The 22311-nt window shown below is 38.0% G+C and overlaps 3 protein-coding genes and 1 long non-coding RNA gene across 4 annotated transcripts in view; all 4 read left to right on the forward strand.

Moving 5' to 3' along the window:
* Positions 1 to 6151: 6151 nt before the first annotated feature.
* LOC148982051 (vascular cell adhesion protein 1-like) lies at positions 6152 to 12723 on the forward strand. Its single transcript, XM_089128763.1, has 7 exons — positions 6152 to 6211; positions 6652 to 6828; positions 10225 to 10309; positions 10406 to 10735; positions 11011 to 11153; positions 11622 to 11721; positions 12023 to 12723. Exons 2-7 carry the CDS (start codon positions 6658 to 6660, stop codon positions 12145 to 12147), a joined length of 954 nt encoding a protein of 317 aa, XP_088984889.1. The 5' UTR covers positions 6152 to 6211; positions 6652 to 6657; the 3' UTR covers positions 12148 to 12723.
* A 380-nt stretch (positions 12724 to 13103) lies between these two features.
* LOC148982052 (uncharacterized) lies at positions 13104 to 14990 on the forward strand. Its single transcript, XR_016155178.1, has 3 exons — positions 13104 to 13696; positions 13778 to 13847; positions 14186 to 14990. It is a non-coding gene; the product is annotated as an uncharacterized LOC148982052 (long non-coding RNA).
* A 2424-nt stretch (positions 14991 to 17414) lies between these two features.
* On the forward strand, positions 17415 to 20450 carry LOC148982053 (vascular cell adhesion protein 1-like). Its single transcript, XM_089128762.1, has 5 exons — positions 17415 to 17782; positions 18246 to 18500; positions 18597 to 18926; positions 19202 to 19444; positions 19746 to 20450. The coding sequence occupies exons 1-5, from the start codon at positions 17503 to 17505 to the stop codon at positions 19865 to 19867; spliced, it is 1230 nt and encodes a 409-aa protein (XP_088984888.1). The 5' UTR covers positions 17415 to 17502; the 3' UTR covers positions 19868 to 20450.
* The window catches only part of LOC148982054 (vascular cell adhesion protein 1), a 31180-nt gene continuing 29227 nt past the window's right edge, over positions 20359 to 22311 (forward strand). The window contains exons 1-3 of the mRNA XM_089128039.1: positions 20359 to 20371; positions 21114 to 21202; positions 21360 to 21423. Of these exons, the coding sequence (XP_088984165.1) occupies positions 20359 to 20371; positions 21114 to 21202; positions 21360 to 21423 (166 nt within the window). The remainder of the gene's footprint in view (positions 20372 to 21113; positions 21203 to 21359; positions 21424 to 22311) is intronic.

Here is a 22311-nt window from a genome sequence, read left to right on the forward strand (position 1 = left end):
CTGGAGCTAAATGTGCAAAACTCTAACTACAGTCTGCATTACCAACAGTCACCTGAGCACAACTCTTAACACACGGCTCAAAACAGGCTCAGTGTGCACAACCCTCACTGAGATAACACACACTGTCACTCAGAACACACTGAGAGGAAAAACACTAGCATCAAACACCAATGCAGAAAATACAAACTTTTCATCTTTACACAGTTTCAACAATTTCAGTGACTTCATACAAAGTAATATTTTCTTCAAAGAAAACTGTGTTCTATCAATGAAAAACGAGTTTGTTCCACATGAACTGCTGCTGTGCAGACTGGAGTTAGAGTTTTGCACATGTAGCTCCAGTTGTCCTCACTGTGGTTTAGCAATCGGAAAAAAAACAAAAAAACTGTAAAAGCATTAATCATTCATTGCTCAGGTCATCTTTTAAATTTCTTCTGTATTCTGTGAATGTGAGCTGAGCACAAGTTCAGTAGTGCCACTTCCTATAAGCAGAAAAACACAAGAAAATTGTCATGAAAAACTGAATTATCAGCAATTAGAGCTTGGGAAGGGTTGCAGTTTCACACATTTAGTTTTCACACTATGTCAGTGAGAATACACACAAGGTGTGTTATAGAAGAACATGTTAACCACAGCCATCTTGTGATGTGCCATTACCTCTTTGTGACAGTGGATGGCTGGAAAATTAATTTTTATTTAAAATAAACTACATTTTAAGGTGTTTTTCGTTGAAAATTCTGTCACTTGAGTTTAGTTTAGTGACAGAGCCCTGAAACTTGTGTTTCGTCTTGTCTTGTGCTCGAGCCATGTGCTCTCTTGTCCATGTGCTTTGTTTCACTCCTGTCTAGTTTGATTTTGGTTCTGTGGGGTTTGTACATTCATGCTTCATGTTTGAGAGCACGGCTTGAGTGTTCATTCACTCTCGTGTCGCATGTTTGTAGAGTGCCTGGTTTATGTTTTCATTTGCCAGGCGTTCTTGTGTTTTCATGTTCTATAGTACGTGGTTCATTTAACCCTTGTGCTGCATTAGATTTTTAACACCGTTGAGTGCATTAAGGACCAAAAATGGCCACATATTAAACATTGCCTAAAATATTATATATTATTATTATTTTCCACTTTTACCAAGTTAAATCTTTTAACCAGCATCAGTCCTCATCATAACTACCAAAAATGTATTCAATTTCAGGATTTTAACCCTTTAATTACCAGTTTTGTTTGCGAAACCATCGATTTGTATAAGAGGAAAAAACACAAAAATTCAATTATTTTCAATAAAGTAAATGCAAAGAGAAAACTTTAGATTTGGATTATCACAGTCCCACTTTGCAAAAAATCCCACTTACACCAAAAATGGCCACCTATTAAACATTGCCTATTGCCTAAAATAAGGTGCATTTCCACCCATAGGGAATAAATATGTAGTGACGTCATCTGGTGGAATACACTATATAATGCAAATATAATGCTTTTGCTTCAAAATGAAAGGATGTTTGTGCAAAAATCATGTTTCATGTATTACTGACAGCCTCAGATTTAAACAACGTTTTAATGCTTTTCAATGGGCCATTTTTGGTCTTTATGGTGCTGAGTGTTACTATTTGATCTACACAGTGTGTGTTATACATATTTTGCAAAATGGGATCACATTTTTTACATGTATCCAAAAAGTCACAATTTTGCCAAATTTCATACCATTTGCATTAAAACAGCCAAAATGGTCAAAGAAATTAAACTGCAAAAGACCAAAAATGTCCCTAAAGCAGCATAAGGGTTAAAAGATTTAAAATGTAGTTTACTATGCATTGATCACTTGTTTATTTATAAAAAAAAAACATGGCCTATTTTCAATGCAATAAACCCTTTACATTTAGATTTTAAGCTCATTTGTATTATTATTACTGTTATTATTATGAATAATAATAATTTTACATGCAATATCAAACAATATCAAACTATACAAATAAAATAGTACTAAATTATGTGTGTTACACACAACGAACCCCTCTGTTCTGTTACAATTAACCAGGCATATGGGGTAGGCCGTAACATTTGCACTTCTGTCACTTTCAGGCTATGTTTACACGGAAACAGTTCTGAAGAGAAAACGCAAAAGTGGCATTGCGTCATCACTTTTTATTCTGCGTTTAGACGAGCGTTTTGTTTGGGAAATCCGCGTGCAAATGGTGACACAAAAGTGTGTGACTTCAGGCGGCTCAGCCCATTCTCACCCCCAAGGCGTCACCTAACTGACGCCTTGGGAAGCATTTGACCATGCTTCAATATCTGACGCTTTAGGCGCCCTTTAGCGTCAGTTAGATGACGCCCTAGGATCGCGTGTACCCTACCCCTACCCCCACACCTAAACCTAACCACGTCCTCTAACTGACGCTTTCCTTTAGCGTCAGTTAGATGACGCCCTAGGATCGCGTGTACCCTACCCCTACCCCCACACCTAAACCTAACCGCGTCCTCTAACTGACGTTTTCCTTTAGCGTCAGTTAGATGACGCCCTCATCGCCTGCTCCAAATCCTGGCACCACGTCACTCCAGTCCTAAAACAGCTACACTGGCTTCCCATTTACCACCGGATAACATACAAAATCCTAGTCCTTACCTAGAAAGCCATTCACCACCTGGCCCTCTCATACCTCACTGACCTCCTCTCTCCCTACCAACCCTCATAGCCCCTTAGATCCACCTCAGCCGGTCTCCACCTCATCCATAAGACTGAAAAAGTGCCTCTGAGAGTGAAAAGTGAAAAGTGCCTCTGAGTCTGAGAAGAAAGCATTTTGCACAGCCAATGTATACGCAGGAGCTTTAGATGAACACTAACAAACATGCTGGAATACATGCTGGTCCAAATAAGGTGCAAGTATGTACCATTGAATACTGCCCTAAACAATTCCTTGCACATTTTTTTATGGACCATTCACCGAGTTAATCCCTTTATCGTACTAACAGATACTCCTACTGTAACAACATTCCACACATTTTTTTTTTTTTTTGATAGCACACAACCCTTGTGTAAAAAGAGTACTTCTTATGGAAATAATTTAATTTAAAAACATATACTTACAGTTTTTCTCAATTGTTTACACACATTTTCTGGCACTTGAGACACAATGACCACAACATGTAACTCATTCACCAACCCCCTGAGCCAATTTTACTGAACTACAAGCACAATTCCTGCTTTACACTCAAATTGCAGTTTTAAAACACACGTTTTTCAAAACACTACACACAATTCTCTGCATTTGGCACAATTTTCAAGCAGAAAATGTCTTGTTTTCATGAGGAACACACTGCCATTCAAATATTCACACTGACTCGTCACATGGGCAAACACATTTCACACAGTTTTACAATTAGCAATCAGAGCTTTGGCATAAAACACCAAAACCAAAGAGAGGATGCAACATAGATTTTTTTTTTTTTTTTACTGTAACAGCATAAGAAATTCTGTTGTTTTGTATGTAGACCACTGTATGTGCAACTTTGTGTTGGTTGGGGTGTACAAAATGTGGGATCTATCTATCTAAATATATTTGTTACCGTGTATTTGTGTGGTCTGTGTATAAAAAACAATATTCTCAAATATTTTACAACACAGTTATGTATGTAATGTCTGTAGTAAGTGTAACACTGAACAAAAAAGGCCCAAATCATTATGATGAATGGAGAAGAAGTGTTTTCCATTGATCATAGTGTTTTCCATTGAGCACATCAGTGTTCAACTGGTTCTTATAAATGTCTATTCATATGATGGTTTGTCTGTGTCATTTGAAAACAAAATACCATTTTGAGAAGAAATAACATTGTTTTGAATGTAAAGTTTCATTTTGCAGGAGAATTGAGCGGTTTTGCCAATTGTGTGAGTGTTTTTAGATTTGTGTGTAGAGTTCTGAGAATATGAGGCATTCTTTCAGAAAATGTGTGTAAACAATCGAGAAAAACTGTAAGTGCAAACTGAATGTTTGTGGACACATAAATGAACGTATTATAGTTTTAAATATCATCAGAGTGCTTTTTTGACCCACTTAAGAACTAAAGTATATATTTATATGTACAACTTTTGGAAGTTTAGTGTATAAAAGAAAAGACATGGAACAGTTATATTACAAAATAAAAAATTTTTTTTTTTAACATAGCCTACTTCTAAAAACAACAACAACAACTTTTAGTGAAGGAAAAAAATCTAGTAAAACCTAAGTTACTTTAGTCCAGTAGATCTAACAGTTTAGAATTATATCTTAATGTACTTTGCTAAAAATATATCACCAACCAGACAGCAAGGCATGTAGTGCATTGTGTTTAACAGATTTTTCAGCAGAGTTTTGATCACGTCAATAATTTAGAGGCTGTAGAAATGTGCATCACATAAGATACAGTAGGATTTATAGGGTACTGCATTTTTCTTATCACATGCATGCATGATAGCAGCGAGAGAAGTTTCTGGTGACGTGAGATCTTGTAAACAAACCCCAACAGGAAGCCCAGCAAGAACAGGAAGTCCTGTAAATTCAGAGCCTCTCTGTCTGTTGCAAGAGAAAATGTCATGATCCTTTTTTATTGCACTGCTATAGATTATCAGTCATGGATGACTTTTAACATGCTTTATGAGTTTACATATTTACGCCATGCGTGTTATCAGTTGTGGTTATTTAAAGGTGCTGTATGTAAGTTTTTGACTGTAGTAAATTTGCAGATATTTAAGTAACATGCTGTGTTCACATACTCTTTTCTCTGAAAAACAATAATACATACAGTTATTTGAAATTTGTGTTCCTGTTTTTGTTTTGGTCTGTGGTACATTGCCAATTTACCCAATAGTATTTCGCCACCACAATCCACCTAGCAAAATTTGATCTGTCCCAGCTCTACAGAACCTCATTTCCCTCTGCCCACATACGGCAAAGAATGGCGGCTCTATAGTGAAATAAACTAGCTCTCTTGCTGAGTACACTGCCATGGGCAATGTGATTAGGCATCAGGATGCTCTGTAGGCGCTGTGTAAACCGCTTATCTGCCAACCAAGGCTGCAACGTTAGGTATGGTTCCCAACAGTGTACCCTTGTGGCAGAATTGACTTACTACAGCTGGTAGGCCCAACCAGGCTTTCCTGATAGGCGAGTCCCCTGGCTGGATGGCCTTGGCAGGCCGCCTTGGAACTATCAGGGCTCATAGTTACCAGTTGCTATCAGATAGTAGGCTTCTCCGGCCTCCCTGAAGGTGAATTCACACTTGAGGTGGCAGTAGGCCTGGAGGCAAGCCCAAGGACAGGCAAGCCAAATGGCAACATGACATCATGACTTTTGCGTAGACATACACGCCACTTTCGAGTCAAATGGCGTGATATCTCTACGCATTTTGAGCTATTGTAATGCATTCTCTCACAAAAATAAATGTTTCATATATTTACAGTTGGAAATTTACAAAATATCTTCATGGAACATGATTTTTACCCAATATCCTAATGATTTTTGGCATAAAAGATAAATCGATTATTTTGACCCATACAGTGTATTGTTTGATCCAGGGTCACAAATTGGTGTTTGCCATAAAACAGAACCTTTTTTAGGCCAAGGACCCCTTTGAAAATGTTTTTAGAGAAACTTTAAATACATTTTTTTGTTGTTTTTGTATAATGTTACATTTCTTTGAAAGCCTCAAATTATGAACCAAAGAAGGAATTAATGTGCCAAACAACATCAGTCTCATCTGAATGATCGTTTTTATCAAGCTTGTATATTTAAGTTCAGTAATTTCACTTAAATGGCAATTCATAGGTAATCTTCATTGTCATTTAAGTGAAATTACTGAACTTAAATATATAAGCATGAACAAAATGATGATTTTAGAAGAAAATTTCAAATGGCACTTAGAGGCTTTTGCATCTGAACTCTTCAGATGTTCTAGTTATCTATAGGGGAAACCATTATACAAGTTATTTTCAAGTATTTAAGTTCATTTAGTTTAATTTCTGCTTCTGTCTTGCGGTCATCCTTTAACTTGTTCTCAGAATAATTTTTGGGTGGGGTTTTATGAGTAGACTATTTATGCTTGAGGTCTTCAGTCACCGATTTACAGTCAGAGTTACAGTGATACAGTTTGTTCGCATTTTCTGATCAATTGTTTTTCAAAATGCTTCAACATTTCTTTGGCCTTTTTTATCTCTTGGCAGTTTCACAGCTTTTGAGTTTCACAGGTTTGTATGTTGACCTAATTCTGTATTTTATTACTAATACATCTGGAATGAGACTAGATATGCCGTGAATGATCATGATTTTGTCTTGGTCTTAAGACCAGAATAGGGAGTGTTAAATTAATTTCTGTTCAGTTAACACATGTTTGAGTTTGGACTCGCTCTGCCAAAATTGAACTTTCTACTGTGTTTGTGAAGCTTTTTTGCTGCATATGACAATAGATGGGCTTTTACAGAAACCCATTACATTTTTCACTACCTATTAAGACGTCATGGTCCCAACTCTATAAAATACAAAACTCTAGAGGCCTGTGGACCAGTGATCAGTTTACAGGTCTTAATGACTCTTGGAAAGTTATTTCTGCGTCTAACACTTTAGTGCTGCTATTCTGTGCTGAATCTTCATCAGTTTCAAATCACATCCTTCTCAATGTGTTTAACAGGTTCATATGCTGATGAATGTCCTCTTCAACTCAACCCAGAGAGTTATTGTGGAGTTCGGCGGTCCTGTCTCAGCCGACTGCAGCACTTCTGTCCCGCATACAGGATTGGGATGGGAAGCCAGTGAGGGAGCAGTGTCCATAAGCAGAGACAGTCTGATCACATGGAGAGTGTCAAACCTGACAGAATGGGACAGCCAATCTGCTACAGTACCTAAACAGTATGAGCTCCAGTGTGACGTTCTCAATGTGGCTCCTGTTCAGAATCTCATTATCAACTGGTACAAAGGACAGACTCTGGTGGATCAAACCAACTTCACTGACTCCATCAAGACTCCAGTCAGTAAAACATCTAAACTCCTGATCCGTCCAGACGGAGCTGATGATGGAGATCAGTACTGGTGTGAAGCAAAGCTGGAACTGGGGGTAAAAGGACCTCAACCTCCTCCTGAAGTCACATCAGATCCTTTCAGTATTTCTGTACCTTGGAAGTAAAGATCTGTCATTTTATTAATCTTTTGAGAACATCTGTTGTCCAAATCAAGCAGATTTTAGTCGTGTGACAAGTTGTGTGGGGATAGGGATTAGATACAATGTAACTTTTTCTTATCAATTTTCTAAATTTGATTAATTTAGCTGAAAACTACTAAATTAAAATGAAGAGTTCAGATGCAAAAGCCTCTAAATGCCATTTGAAATTTTCTTCTTTAATGATGATTTTTATCAAACTTGTATATTTAAGTTCAGTAATTTCACTTAAATAACAATTAATAGGTAATTATCATTGCAATTTAAGTGAAATCACTGAACTTAAATATACAAGTTTGATAAAAATGATCATTCTAGAAGAAAATTTCAAATGGCACTTAGAGGCTTTTGCATCTGAACTCTTCAAATGTAGATTAACATAAGAAATGTATGATGCCATATATGCAATGGAAAACCTCTTAAACTGTTTTTCTTTCACTCCTTCCTGCAGCTGAACCGATCATCAATAAGACCAAACTGCCCTCCATAGTGCCTGTGTTTCGAGGATATCCAGTGGTGATTGTTTGTGAAGCCGAGGGAAACCCAACACCATTAATCAGCTGGAATCTCGGGACAACTGATATAGTTTATAGTGAAACTCTTACGATAACAGAATCAACACCTGAGGATCTGCAATTCAGCTGGCATCACCATCAGACATGTAAAAGTGTCCATACAAGGTAACTGTGTTCATTTTTGTAACATTTTCCATTGTAAGTGACTCAGTTTAAAGGTGCTGTGCTGGATTTTCCAAATTAAATAAAACAATACCCTTACGAAAAATAAGTTTATTCAAGTGTGCTATTAGAATACTTGTTTTAAACTAAAAATAAGAGAGTGTGCTTTCAGTCTACTTTCAATATGCTTTTCAGATATATACTTAAAAAAATTATACTTCAAGCTGCAATACCTAAGATTTAGATGCCGCTAGAGGGCGCTACATTCAAAACAACAACAAAAAACAACAACAATGGCTTTGCTTGATGACGACGTGGAGGAACGCGGAATGATGGGAAGTGTTGTTTTCAACTCCACCGTGGATAAATCAGTCAGACGGGAATCGAAAATTAGTTGTCATGGATGAGGTAAAGTTCGATTTCTATAAACGTTGCGTTTAATGACATGCTTGTTTTTCATTAAACTGAAATAACCGCGCAAGAAAAGTCAGGTTTAAAAGTAAATTAGTTATCACAGATGTTACTGTACGAGTCACTGGACGAAGCTATGGTGGAGAGGGTTTGAAGGGGCAGGTCTCTTGCAAGGATTTGACGTGGCTGGTCCTCCTTGGTAACTTTATAAAAATAAAAAATCAATTTAATGTACATTTGACACATCTTTTCATGTCGTGTAAGTATTCAACCACAGTTACAGTTTCACAAAATTAACGTTAAGGGGGTCGCACACCGGACGAGAAGCTGCAGCGCCGCGTCGCACCACATAATTATTCGAACACATTATTATCTATAAGTGTACACATACCGGCGGCGCCATTCGGCGTCTGTCCGTGGCGCCCAGCAACGCCTCAATCAGGACCGTGTTCAAAAATCCTGCTGCGCCACAGAGCGCCATTTACACAGTTTAATATAAAATTTTTATTATTTTTGTCTCAAACCGTTGCTAATGGATCCTGACTTCGCCTGTGACGATCTGCGGCTGGAGTGCCCGCTTGAGCCTCTGGGGGGCACTCTTTCCTAGTTTATTGTTTCATTCATGTTTTACCCTGGACTGATTATGGTTTATTTCATGCACCTGTGTTTTATTATCTTGTTTAGTGCACCTGTCTTAAGCCCGAGTTTCCCCTTTGTTCGGTGCTCAGTATTGTGTATAGTGTCTGACTGCTTCGAGTGTTTTCCTAGTATTTCCTAGTTTCCTTAGTATTTCCTAGTTTCACGGTTCCTGGACTCTCTGCCTGTATCTGGTCTTCCCGTTTGTCTAATCCCTGCATTGTTTGATTGCTGATCTGGACTGCTTACCTGGTTTTGACCCCTGCCTGTTTCCTTGTACTTGTCTCTGGATTCTCCTCTTTAATAAAGCCTGCGTTTGGATCACCTCTGTCCATGTTCCATGTGCAGTTTCATGACATCGCCCTATGCTGCAATATGCATTTAGTTTTGCAGTGATTTACAGAAATTAGCTGCTTGAATGACAATTGCTGATGTTATCATTAGATTTTTCAGGTGAGATTCTCAATTCATTCAGTGAACGGATGCTCTGAGGTAAAGTTTTCAGAATGCAGACTCAGCAACGATTGTATTTAATTGTACAGTACAATCATAACATAGAACAGACATTATCTTAATTTTCTGTCATTAAACATAACAATATTGCTGGCCATACACTGATGAGAAAGTGCGCGTCGGGTGTGCGATGCTATGGAGTTGTCCTAAACGTGGCGCAGCGCTTCTCGTCCGGTGTGCGACCCCCTTTACAGACAACAGTTCACATTCCGAGAATAAATGAAAAGAACAATTGTGCTCCATTCCATAACAAATGCGCGAAACAAGCTGACGTTTGATAGACGCTAACGCACAACTACCGCATTTGTCCAGGACTACACGCAGTACGAGCGGAAACCGAGGTAAGCGGATATGACGCGATTGACTCGCAACTCCCAGCTCACCCCTGCTCACACGTCCCGTTTCCTTGGTTAAAATCTCAATTTTCTCGCGATTTAAACATTGTTTGAAACATATACATTTAGTAAAGATTTAGTAACTCACAATATTCCATAACACTGGCCTTGTGATTTTGGGATATTTTAATGCAAAAATCTTAGGTATTCCACCTTTAAAGGAGAACTCCGGCGAACAATGAACCTTTGGTCTAATAAAACATCGGTACATAGTCAATCGTTCTCTGAGATTTGTTTTCATGATAATCGAATGTAAAGAGTTTTATCTCTAAAAACTGTTTAGCGTATAATGCTAGTAATGGGGGCATTGAGTAAGTAAAAAGAAATCGCTAGTTTATACCACTAACAAGGGTCAAAATAGCCCCACTCACACAGTAACATAATGAGACAGTCTGATCACATGGAGAGTGTCAAACCTGACAGAATGGGACATAGAGCCAAGCTGCTACATAAACTATAATTTAGTAGAGTGTATAGTAACTCTCCCAGTGACAGTTTACAGTGAGTTTCTCTGTTATTGATACTTTTATATTCTCAGAAATATCTACTGTACATTGATGACTGCAGATATCAGAGAGTGTAACTCTTCCTCCACAGAGACTCCAGACAGTGTGTCCATCAGCACTGTGAATCACACCGGACCAATGATGGAGGGAAACCAGTATGAGCTCCAGTGTGACGTTCTCAGTGTTGCTCCTGTTCAGAATCTCATTATCAGCTGGTACAAAGGACAGACTCTGGTGGATCAAACCAACTTCACTGACACCATCAAGACTCCAGTCAATAAAACATCTAAACTCCTGATCCGTCCAGACAGAGCTGATGATGGAGCTCAGTACTGGTGTGAAGCAAAGCTGGAACTGGGAGAAGAAGGACCTCAACCTCATCCAACAGCCCCGTCAAAACATCTCAACATTACTGTATATTGTAAGTAAGATCTGTCAGTTTTCTTTTATTAATCTTTTGAGAACATCTGTTGTCCAAATCAAGCATATTTTAGCACTTTCTATATGCAACAAGTTGTGTGGGGATGGGGATCAGATACAATGTAACTTTTTCTTGTCAATTTTCAAAATTTGATCAATTTAGCTGAAAACTACTAAATTAAAATGTAGATTAACATAAGAAATGTATGATAACATGTATGCAATGCAAAACCATTTTTGCATCAAAAACTGTTTTTCTTTCACTCCTTCCTGCAGCTAAACCGATCATCAATAAGACCAAACTGCCCTCCATAGTGCCTGTGTTTCGAGGATATCCAGTGGAGATTGTTTGTGAAGCCGAGGGAAACCCAACACCAGATATCAGCTGGAATCTCGGCACAACTGATATAGTCTATAGTGAAACTGTCATGATCCTGTCCTCTAGCTGAGGCTGGATCATGACAGACTCATGTTTTGTGTGTAAGCACATGGCTGGTTTTAGGTTGCATTGTCTCGTCTTTACCTCGTTTACTTGTCAGTTAATGTTTTATCAGTGTCACTTGTCTTACCACGCCCCCTTGTTCTCCTCGGTCAGTCATTATTGTTTCATCAGTGTCACCTGTGCCCTTGTGATTGTCTCCCTTATATATTGTCCTTGTGGTTGTTACTGGTTGCTTGTTCGTTGTGTATCCTGTCTGTGAGTAATCCTCCAAGTGAATTGTCAAGTCAAGTTTATTGTCAGTATTGCTGTATGTTTGTTGTCAAGGTCAGCGTAGAGTCTAGTCAATGTTCGTTTGCCCCCTCGTGGGTTTTTGCTTTCTGTTTGTCAAATAAAGCGGCTTCTTGAAAACTGTCTGCACTTGGGTTCGTTTCTGAAAACCGTGACAGAAACTCTTACTATAACAGAATCAACACCTGAGGATCTGCACTGCATTGCGAGCAACTCAGCTGGCACCACCATCAGAAGTGTAAAAGTGTCCATACAAGGTAACTGTTCATTTTTGTAACATTTTCCATTGTAAGTGACTCAGTTTGAAGGTGCTGTGCAGGATTTTCCAAATTGAATGAAACAATAAGTATTACATTACTGATGGTCCACTAGAAGAAAATGAAAGAAAGTATGATGATATTGTCCATTAAATATTAACAATAGCTCTTAGAACAAGCTTTTAATTATGTGATCTATTACTGTTCAGTCATTTAACCACAAAATGAATGTTGTGCTAAAGATTTTAAGTTTTATATTACTTAATACTTACCTGAACCTATTTTGCTTTTTCCTTTCTAGGCATATCTCTAAACTACATTCTCAGTTTTGCAGCGGCTGGTGCTGCACTGCTTCTTATAATCGTCACATTACTTATCTATGTGTGGAAAAAGAAACAATCTACTGGAAGTAATCGCAGTCAGTAAAGCAGTATAACATGTGTCTCTTCAGCAATGGATGAAAATTCTAAGATTGAACAAAGATGATGTATTGAACATCATTCAGATCACAATATAAAAGTGTTATACCCACTATGTTGTGAGATTATCAAAGTTGCCTACGTGACAAGAAAAAGATCTCTTTGTGGTAAATAACTTAATACTGTTGTTAGACATGTTTGTGCATTAATGCAGATCCTGAAAAACATCACCCCAGATTCACACTTTAAAAATTGTGTGAGGCGATGGACAATCTCTAAAGCCAGAAATTTACTTTCTATGTTAGACAAATTTTACAACACTTTTCATTTACTCTATGTACTTCTTCTTTAAACCAATTCTTGTGTGTTTGACTTAAGCCAGTAATAATAACATGACATGAGAAAAATGCTATAAAAAATGTTTTCTTTCTTTCTTTCTCAATCCTTTTAATAAGACTCCAAAAAAACATATAAACTTCAAGTCAGGCCTGCCTATAACTGACAGAATGTTTTCAAGAATATTGTTAATGATTGTTGATGTGTGGTGTTAATAATTTAATAAAGCTCATGTCCTTCCCCTCCATTTTTGAAGTTCTCTCACTCTAGTTCTCTCGTTTTAATTATGAAACACTACAGTAAATAATTAATTGTATTTCGAAAGGGAACTCGCACTTCGTCGAATGACCCTGAAGGGAACGCCTTTAGGTGTCTAAAATCACAATCAAATTACGTCAATTTTTCTAGTAAGGCTGTGGCTCCTCCAAGCTCTCAGGTAGTCGAGGTAGATCTTTGCTTACAGGCCTCTGGCTGGTCTAGGCCAACGCATTCTCATCTTTTAGCGTCATATAGAACGCTATATGACAAAACGGCGCTATACTACGCACATGGCACCCGTTATCGTTAATATAACACGCGCTGTGAGGGCTAAGTTTAGGTGTGGGGTAGGGTGTGCGTGTCATTCACGCTAAAGGATTTATAACGTTTTGGGTTTGCGTGTTATATTAACGATAACGGGTGCCATGTGCGTAGTATAGCGCCGTTTTTGCATATAGCGTTCTGTATGACGTTAAAGGATGAGAACGGGCTGTCTAGGCTGTGCAAGGGATAGTGGAGGCGCTCTGCTTAAGCATTTCTTCTTCTGAACCTTTACTTTGTGAATGTAGGTTTCAAGAAAGCATCCCTGTATGACAACCTCCTCCCATGGGAGTCATTAGGCCAAGGCCTGCCCCCTTCTCTGCATTCTGAGGTGATAAGAGTAATGAGGCATGGTTTAAAAAGATCCTGGGTTATGCCTCATATAGGCCTCCACTGTACAATGAGTATTTATTGAGCAAGGTTTGTCTGCCCGACCCTGCCATGCAGAACTAGCATATGGATGAACTAGCATGCGCCAGTTTAGGCTTCACTTACCTTGGGTTGTTGGTGGTTTGGCTCACAAACAAGCCCCACTCCCCGAGGTTGGTCACAGATACATTTTTTGTCACCCCTACAGCTGCAGGCAGGCCCACACCCTGGTAAACCTCAGGGTGAGGTGGGAGTGTTTCCCCTGATACAGGGTAGGTCTGAGTAGTTCACTTTCAGTTCTGTATTATCCTACCTCACACTACTATGAAAAAACTTGATTTTGCTCATTGCAGGCGTATGGATGATCTGATCACTTCTGAAGCTATTTGGTGTTGCAATGAGGCATTGTGTGTGTATTTGAAGGTGATTTAAATATTTTGCACATTTCTTGTGAGTTGGGGTTAATCTTAATATTTATGCATATATGATATACTGTGAAATGTAATTGTATTAAAAGTTTGTTAAAACTCACATTTCTCTCTCTCTCTCTCTCTCTCTCTCTCTCTGCGCATGCGTGGGCGTTTGTGGAGCGTGTGTGAGAGCGTGAATTTTGAGCGCGTGTATTTGTTTCTTTCTTTTGTGTTTTTTCTTTATATTTTTCTTTCTTTTTTCTTTCTGAATTTGTTGTTTCACTTGTTTTTTTTTTTACTATGGCTCGAATCGAGCAGGAAGCTTTAGCTTCACTTTTTCTTTTGTCAAAGTATGCTGCCCTGAAGCCAGAGCACTGCCATGAGCTGACCCCCATGCGTACATATGGTAGGCACCTGACTCTGGAGCCTCTGTTGAAGCAGAGTGGCAAAAATGACATTTTCATTTTTGTTCCCAAAATGAAAATGTCATAAATTACTCAACCTGCTGATGTTCCAAACATGCAAGACTTTTACTCATCTTTAGAACAAAAATTAAGATCTTAAAGGGATAGTTCACTTTGAAATTTTTGATATGTTTTAGCTTACCTCAAGGACATCCAAGATGTAGGTGTCTTTGTTTCCACAATATTTTCAATTTTGATATTTTTAGGTCAAACTGTTCCTGTCTGTCAGTCATATAATGGAGGTCTATGGGGTTCACCTCAAAGAGCATGCACAGAGAAGTCCAAATTAAACAGGATTTAATGACTCGTAAATGTAAGTACACATTGATGGCCTCAGACACGAAACAAGCGGTTTGTGTGAGAAAACGAACAGTATTTATATCGTTTTTACCTCTTGTAACTACAGCCACGTCCAAGTGATCTGAGGGCGCGGGCGCTTCGGTCTGCAAATGCTCCGGAAGTGATCTCTTGCACGTGTACGTCACTCATTGTTTACACAGAGATTTCGGAAGTTTTACCTTTCACTGTGAAGATCTAAACAGATATAGAGGAAATCGCAATGGAAGACGGTAACACTTTAGAATACGGTTCCTTCGTTAATGAATAACTACACAAGAACTAATGAGTAACACAATATTAACAATCTAGTAACTATTATTAACTAACAAGAAACTCTGATTAACGAACTAGTAAGTAATAGCGCACAGACGAAGTGGTAGTTCACTATTAAGTAATCAATAACTACTATTTTTTTAATACTTCCCAGAGAACTACTGAAAAAGTGTATTAATAATCTAGGAACTACTATTAACTAAAAGAAACTCTTATTAACGAATTAGTAAGTAATAGCTCACAGATGAAAGTGTTACTAGATACTTCTGTGGGAATTACTAATTATTTGGATCCGTATTATAAAGTGAAGATCATAGTAATTACTCAAGTGTTACTACATGATCTAGTCATGATTTGTGCAAATGTTTGAGTTTTTTGGTGAACTTTAGTCACTTTTAGAAAATGTCTTTAGTAATACTTGAGTAATTACTAGTTAGTTCCAATGATCTTCACTTTATAATACGAATCCAAATAATTAGTAACTCCCACAGAAGTATCTAGTAACACTTTCATCTGTGAGCTATTACTTACTAATTCATTAATAAGAGTTTATTTTAGTTAATAGTAGTTACTAGATTGTTAATAAACTTTTTCAGTAGTTCTCTGGGAAGTATTAAAAAAATAGTAGTTATTGATTACTTAATAGTGAACTACCACTTTCGTCTGTGCGCTATTACTTACTAGTTCGTTAATCAGAGTTTCTTGTTAGTTAATAATAGTTACTAGATTGTTAATATTGTGTTACTCATTAGTTCTTGTGTAGTTATTCATTAACGAAGGAACCGTATTCTAAAGTGTTACCTGGAAGACGATTTCGATATTTATCTTCACAGTGAAAGGTAAAACTTCCAAAATCTCGGTGTCTCTAAGACGAGAGTTCAAGAGATTTCCACGACGCGTGCTTGAGAATTGTGATCATCTTCAACTTAAGTTCAGTTCTCGTGCGTGCGTCATGGAAATCTCTTGAACTCTCGTCTCAGGCCCGGAAGGAAGAAAAGAAATAGTCGAATGAAGTCGTTATTTTTGCTTGTGTTTTCACAGAAAAAGTATTCTCGTCGCTTGATAAACTTTTAGTTGAGTCACATGGAATATTTAAACATTTTCTTAATTGACTTTCTGGGCCGTCAAGTTTCAATCCCTTAGGCAGCCTATGTAGCAGTGATCCACCTCTCAGATTTAATCAAAAATATCTTCATTTGTGTTCCGAAGATGAACGAAGATCTTACGGGGTTGGTACAGCATGGGGGTGAGTAATTAATGACATAATTTTCATTTTTGGGTGAACTATCCCTTTAAACTTCCGTTGCGCGCAAGAGTCATATCCCACCAGTAAAATAGGACCCGCCCACAACTTGATACTTGTGTTTCAGATCGTTAAAATAAGACCCTAATAGACCTTTCTCACAACTTCCGTATTTGTGACCGGAAATACGCAATTGTCGTGGTAATCTTCTTCTGCTCCATTCATAACAGATAGCGCCAAAGGCAACTAGTGAGAGTTGTTTCGTACCGATCTTTTTTGTTATTCCCAAAAGCAGCCATACCTGTCGTTTTCATTCCTTCCCTCGTCAGTTCCCTGTCGATGAAGTTCGACGGAAATGGATTCAGGCAATCTGGCGGGATGTTATTGATCCTGTGATCTTCTGTACTTCTCATGTCACCATTCACTAATAAGCCGTCATTGTTTGTTTATTTTTTATGTTTTATGATTTGCGTATTTTTGAAGTAACGTTAGTTCATGTTCAACTGTATTAAGATATTTGTATCCAGCGGAATAAGCACATAAAATATACACCACAATATAAAACAAGATAAATAAGAACACACAACAGTGGGCTACATATACATTTAAAATATTAATATATACCATTCTGAGTATTTAACAATCTGAGTGTACAAGGAATAAATTAATATTTGTATAATTTTTCTTCATCTTTGATCGTTCTATCAACAGCAGTGCAAAAAAATCAGGATAACTGTTGAATAAAACTGACAGACTTCTTTCTGGTATTCACATCAAAATGTAGTTTATTGTAAATAATACTCCCTAAATATTAATAACTTTCCACACACTCCACCTTCTTACCTTTAATGAACGTATATTGGGAAGAATGAGCTTCAGTTCTAAAATCAATATCACATCTTTGGTCTTAGATACATCAGCTGCAGACAAGCATCACCACAGCATTTTACAAAGTCATCAACAACAGTACCATGACAAGTTTACATTTTTTCGAAGTTTTGAAGACTCTCTGATCAATTTTCTCCTCCCAGAGTAGGTTTTTCTGATGTGTTAACAGTTGACGGGAACTCCGTTTCCACAACGATTACGTATTTCCGGTTTTTGTGAAAAAGGTCTATAGTTGATGTCAGTCAGTCAGATGTTTCTGGGTTTTGTCTGTTTTATCCTGTGATTACCACAGGTGTGCAATTAAACAGAACCTTTTTTTTCAGGCCAAGAACTCTTTGGAAACTGTTTTTTTTTTTTTTCAGAGAAACTTAATATTTGTTTTTTTTTATGTTGTTTTTGTATGATGATAATACTCATTGCAAGGGTTCAGGTTATTTCTAGATTTCATTTTGTTCCTGAGTATGTTTTGCAGTCGTGCATTAACACGTAATCTTCCTGAGGTCAACCTAGTGAAATTTCCTCTCAAAATATATGATGGGTGGGGTTTGTTGTTTTTTTGTTTCACTATTGCGTTGCTCGAGCTACTGCTATCCAGTCACAGACTTTGCAACCTGCGTTACAGTGATAACGTTTTTTTTTTCTTATTTACAGTATTTTCTGATCAATTGTTTTTCAAAATGCTTCAACATTTCTTTGGACTTTTTTATCTCTTGGCAGTTTCACAGCTTTTGACTTTCACAGGTTTGTATGTTGACTTAATTCTGTATTTTATTATTCCTGCATCTGGAATGAGACCAAATATGTTTTAAACTTTAGCTTTTACTTTATTGTAGGCTAAATAAAGCTGGGAATGTTCAATTAATTTGCGTTCAGTAAAAAAGTTTTGAGTCCTGCCAAAAGATGCCTTTCTACTGAATTAGTAAAGCTTTTTTTTTTTTTTTTTTGGCAATAGACAACAAAATGACAATATGTAATGCAATATGACAATAAACATTTTTCACTAGCTTTTAAGACGTCATGGTCCCAACTCTATAAAATACAAAACTCTAGTCTAGAGGACTGTGGACCAGTAATCAGTTTGCAGGTCTTAATGACTCTTGGAAAGTTATTTCTGCGTCTGCTTGTAATCTAACACTTCAGTGCTGCTATTCTGTGCTGAATCTTCATCAGTTTCAAATCACATCCTTCTCAATGTGTTTAACAGGTTCTGATGAATGTCCTCTTCAGCTCAACCCACAGAGAGTTATTGTGGAGTTCGGCGGTCCTGTTTCAGCCGACTGCAGCACTTCTGTCCCGCATACAGGATTGGGATGGGAAGCCAGTGAGGGAGGAGTGCCCATGAGCAGAGACAGTCTGATCACATGGAGAGTGTCAGAACTGACAGACTGGGACACAGAGCCAAGCTGCTACATAAACTATAAGGGACAGTGTACAGTACCTCTCCCAGTGACAATTTACAGTGAGTTTCTCTGTTATTGATACTTTTATATTCTCAGAAATATCTACTGTACATTGATGACTGCAGATATCAGAGAGTGTAAATCTTCCTCCACAGAGACTCCAGACAGTGTGTCCATCAGCACTGTGAATCACACCGGACCAATGATGGAGGAAAACCAGTATGAGCTCCAGTGTGACGTTCTCAATGTGGCTCCTGTTCAGAATCTCATTATCAACTGGTACAAAGGACAGACTCTGGTGGATCAAACCATCTTCCCTGACACCATCAAGACTCCAGTCAATAAAACATCTAAACTCCTGATCCGTCCAGACAGAGCTGATGATGGAGCTCAGTACTGGTGTGAAGCAAAGCTGGAACTGGGAGAAGAAGGACCTCAACCTCCTCCTGAAGTCACATCAGATCCTCTCAGCATTACTGTATATTGTAAGTAAGATCTGTCAGTTTTCTATTATTAATCTTTTGAGAACATCTGTTGTCCAAATCAAGCATATTTTAGCACTTACTATATGCAACAAGTTGTGTGGGGATGGGGATCAGATACAATGTAACTTTTTCTTGTCAATTTTCAAAATTTGATCAATTTAGCTGAAAACTACTAAATTAAAATGTAGATTAACATAAGAAATGTATGATACCATGTATGCAATGCAAAACCATTTTTGCAGCAAAAACTGTTTTTCTTTCACTCCTTCCTGCAGATGGACCGATCATCAATGAGAACAAACTGCCCTCCATAGTGCCTGTGTTTCGAGGATATCGAGTGGAGATTGTTTGTGAAGCCGAGGGAAACCCAACACCAATAATCAGCTGGAATCTCAGCACAACTGATATAGTTTATAGTGAAACTCTTACTATAACAGAATCAACACCTGAGGATCTGCACTGCATTGCGAGCAACTCAGCTGGCACCACCATCAGACATGTAAAAGTGTCCATACAAGGTAACTGTTCATTTTTGTAACATTTTCCATTGTAAGTGACTCAGTTTGAAGGTGCTGTGCTGGATTTTCCAAATTAAATAAAACAATAAGTATTACATTACTGATGGTCCACTTGAAGAAAATGAAAGAAAGTATGATGATATTGTCCATTAGATATTAACAATAGCTCTTAGAACAAGCTTTTAATTATGTGATATATTACTGTTCAGTCATTTAACCACAAAATGAATGTTGTGCTAAAGATTTTAAGTTTTATATTACTTAATACTTACCTGAACCTATTTTGCTTTTTCCTTTCTAGGCATATCTCTAAACTACATTCTCAGTTTTGCAGCGGCCGGTGCACTGCTTCTTATAATCGTCACATTACTTATCTATGTGTGGAAAAAGAGACAATCTACTGGAAGTAATCGCAGTCAGTAAAGCAGTATAACATATGTCTCTTCAGCAATGGATGAAAATTCTAAGATTGAACAAAGATGATGTATTGAACATCATTCAGATCACAATATAAAAGTGTTATACCCACTATGTTGTGAGATTATCAAAGTTGCCTACGTGACAAGAAAAAGATCTCTTTGTGGTAAATAACTTAATACTGTTGTTAGACATGTTTGTGCATTAATGCAGATCCTGAAAAACATCACTCCATATTCACGCCTTAAAAATTGTGTGAGGCGATGGACAATCTCTAAAGCCAGAAATTTACTTTCTATGTTAGACAAATTTGACAACACTTTTAATTTACTCTATGTACTTCTTCTTTAAACCAATTCTTGTGTGTTTGACTTAAGCCAGTAATAATAACATGACAGTAATAATTTTCTTTCTTTCTTTTTTTCTTTCTCAATCCTTTTAATACGACTCCAAAAAAACATATAAACTTCAAGTCAGGCCTGTCTATAACTGACAGAATGCTTTCAGGACGTATGTTTTCAAGAATATTGTTAATGATTGTTGATGTGTGGTGTTAATAATTTAATAAAGCTCATGTCCTTCCCCTCCATTTTTGAAGTTCTCTCACTCTAGTTCTCTCGTTTTAATTATGAAACACTACAGTAAATAATTAATTGTATTTCGAAAGGGAACTCGCACTTCGTCGAATGACCCTGAAGGGAACGCCTTCAGGTGTCTAAAATCACAATCAAATTACGTCAATTTTTCTAGTAAGGCTGTGGCTCCTCCAAGCTCTCAGGTAGTCGAGGTAGATCTTTGCTTACAGGCCTCTGGCTGGTCTAGGCCAACGCATTCTCATCTTTTAGCGTCATATAGAACGCTATATGACAAAACGGCGCTATACTACGCACATGGCACCCGTTATCGTTAATATAACACGCGCTGTGAGGGCTAAGTTTAGGTGTGGGGTAGGGTGTGCGTGTCATTCACGCTAAAGGATTTATAACGTTTTGGGTTTGCGTGTTATATTAACGATAACGGGTGCCATGTGCGTAGTATAGCGCCGTTTTTGCATATAGCGCTCTATATGACGTTAAAGGATGAGAACGGGCTGTCTAGGCTGTGCAAGGGATAGTGGAGGCACTCTGCTTAAGCATTTCTTCTTCTGAACCTTTACTTTGTGAATGTAGGTTTCAAGAAAGCATCCCTGTATGACAACCTCCTCCCATGGGAGTCATTAGGCCAAGGCCTGCCCCCTTCTCTGCATTCTGAGGCGATAAGAGTAATGAGGCATGGTTTAAAAAGATCCTGGGTTATGCCTCATATAGGCCTCCACTGTACAATGAGTATTTATTGAGCAAGGTTTGTCTGCCCGACCCTGCCATGCAGAACTAGCATATGGATGAACTAGCATGCGCCAGTTTAGGCTTCACTTACCTTGGGTTGTTGGTGGTTTGGCTCACAAACAAGCCCCACTCCCCGAGGTTGGTCACAGATACATTTTTTGTCACCCCTACAGCTGCAGGCAGGCCCACACCCTGGTAAACCTCAGGGTGAGGTGGGAGTGTTTCCCCTGATACAGGGTAGGTCTGAGTAGTTCACTTTCAGTTCTGTATTATCCTACCTCACACTACTATGGCTCGAATCGAGCGGGAAGCTTTAGCTTCACTTTTTCTTTTGTCAAAGTATGCTCCCCTGAAGCCAGAGCAGTGTTGTAGTACTCAAGACTCGGACTCGTCTCGGACTCGGTCTCGAGACCATATTGGTCTTGTTATGGACTCGTGTCCATTTGGACTCGGAATTGACTCGTACTCGAACATTTTTTTTTTAGGACTCGGAATTATTCCCAAATCCACTCGAGTTCAATTAAAAATATTTTTCATGATTATTAATGTATGTTAATTGATTGACACGCCCAGTGATTGGTGATTTTCTAGTGCGCAACTGCGCATGACAAATTGTAATTAAATTACTTTTAACACCACCTACTATGTGGCCTTTTTACCCTAAACTGATCATATTTTTTAAACTCTAAGTAAATTCAGTAAAAAAAAAAAAAAAAAGGTTTTCTCTAAGTAAATAAAAGTAAATTAGGTAATCAACCCTCACTGGTCTCGGTCTCGACTCGCACTCGACTCTCTATGGACTCGGACTCGACTCTCCCTGGTCTCGGTGTCGACTCGGACTCGAGTGAGGTGGTCTCGAGTCGACTACAACACTGAGCCAGAGCATTGCCATGAGCTGACCCCCATGCATACATATGGTAGGCACCTGACTCTGGAGCCTCTGTTGAAGCAGAGTGGCAAAAATGACATTTTCATTTTTGTTCCCAAAATGAAAATGTCATAAATTACTCAACCTGCTGATGTTCCAAACATGCAAGACTTTTACTCATCTTTAGAACAAAAATTAAGATCTTAAAGGGATAGTTCACTTTGAAATTTTTGATATGTTTTAGCTTACCTCAAGGA

The sequence above is a fragment of the Pimephales promelas genome, chromosome 3, assembly GCF_988280905.1.
Source record: "Pimephales promelas chromosome 3, fPimPro1.hap1.1, whole genome shotgun sequence".
In the NCBI taxonomy this organism is placed as follows: domain Eukaryota; kingdom Metazoa; phylum Chordata; class Actinopteri; order Cypriniformes; family Leuciscidae; genus Pimephales; species Pimephales promelas.

Excerpts from the sequence above, each read along its gene's own strand:
- LOC148982051 (XM_089128763.1), top strand. The coding sequence starts at position 6,658 with ATGCTGATGAATGTCCTCTTCAACTCAACCCAGAGAGTTATTGTGGAG. Across the intron at positions 6,829-10,224 it reads TCACATGGAGAGTGTCAAAC|CTGACAGAATGGGACATAGA; the intron begins CTGACAGAATGG and ends AGAGTGTCAAAC. Across the intron at positions 10,310-10,405 it reads TCTCCCAGTGACAGTTTACA|AGACTCCAGACAGTGTGTCC; the intron begins GTGAGTTTCTCT and ends CTTCCTCCACAG.
- LOC148982053 (XM_089128762.1), top strand. The coding sequence starts at position 17,503 with ATGTTTTGCAGTCGTGCATTAACACGTAATCTTCCTGAGGTCAACCTA. Across the intron at positions 18,927-19,201 it reads TCTCAGCATTACTGTATATT|ATGGACCGATCATCAATGAG; the intron begins GTAAGTAAGATC and ends TCCTTCCTGCAG. Across the intron at positions 19,445-19,745 it reads TGTAAAAGTGTCCATACAAG|GCATATCTCTAAACTACATT; the intron begins GTAACTGTTCAT and ends TTTCCTTTCTAG.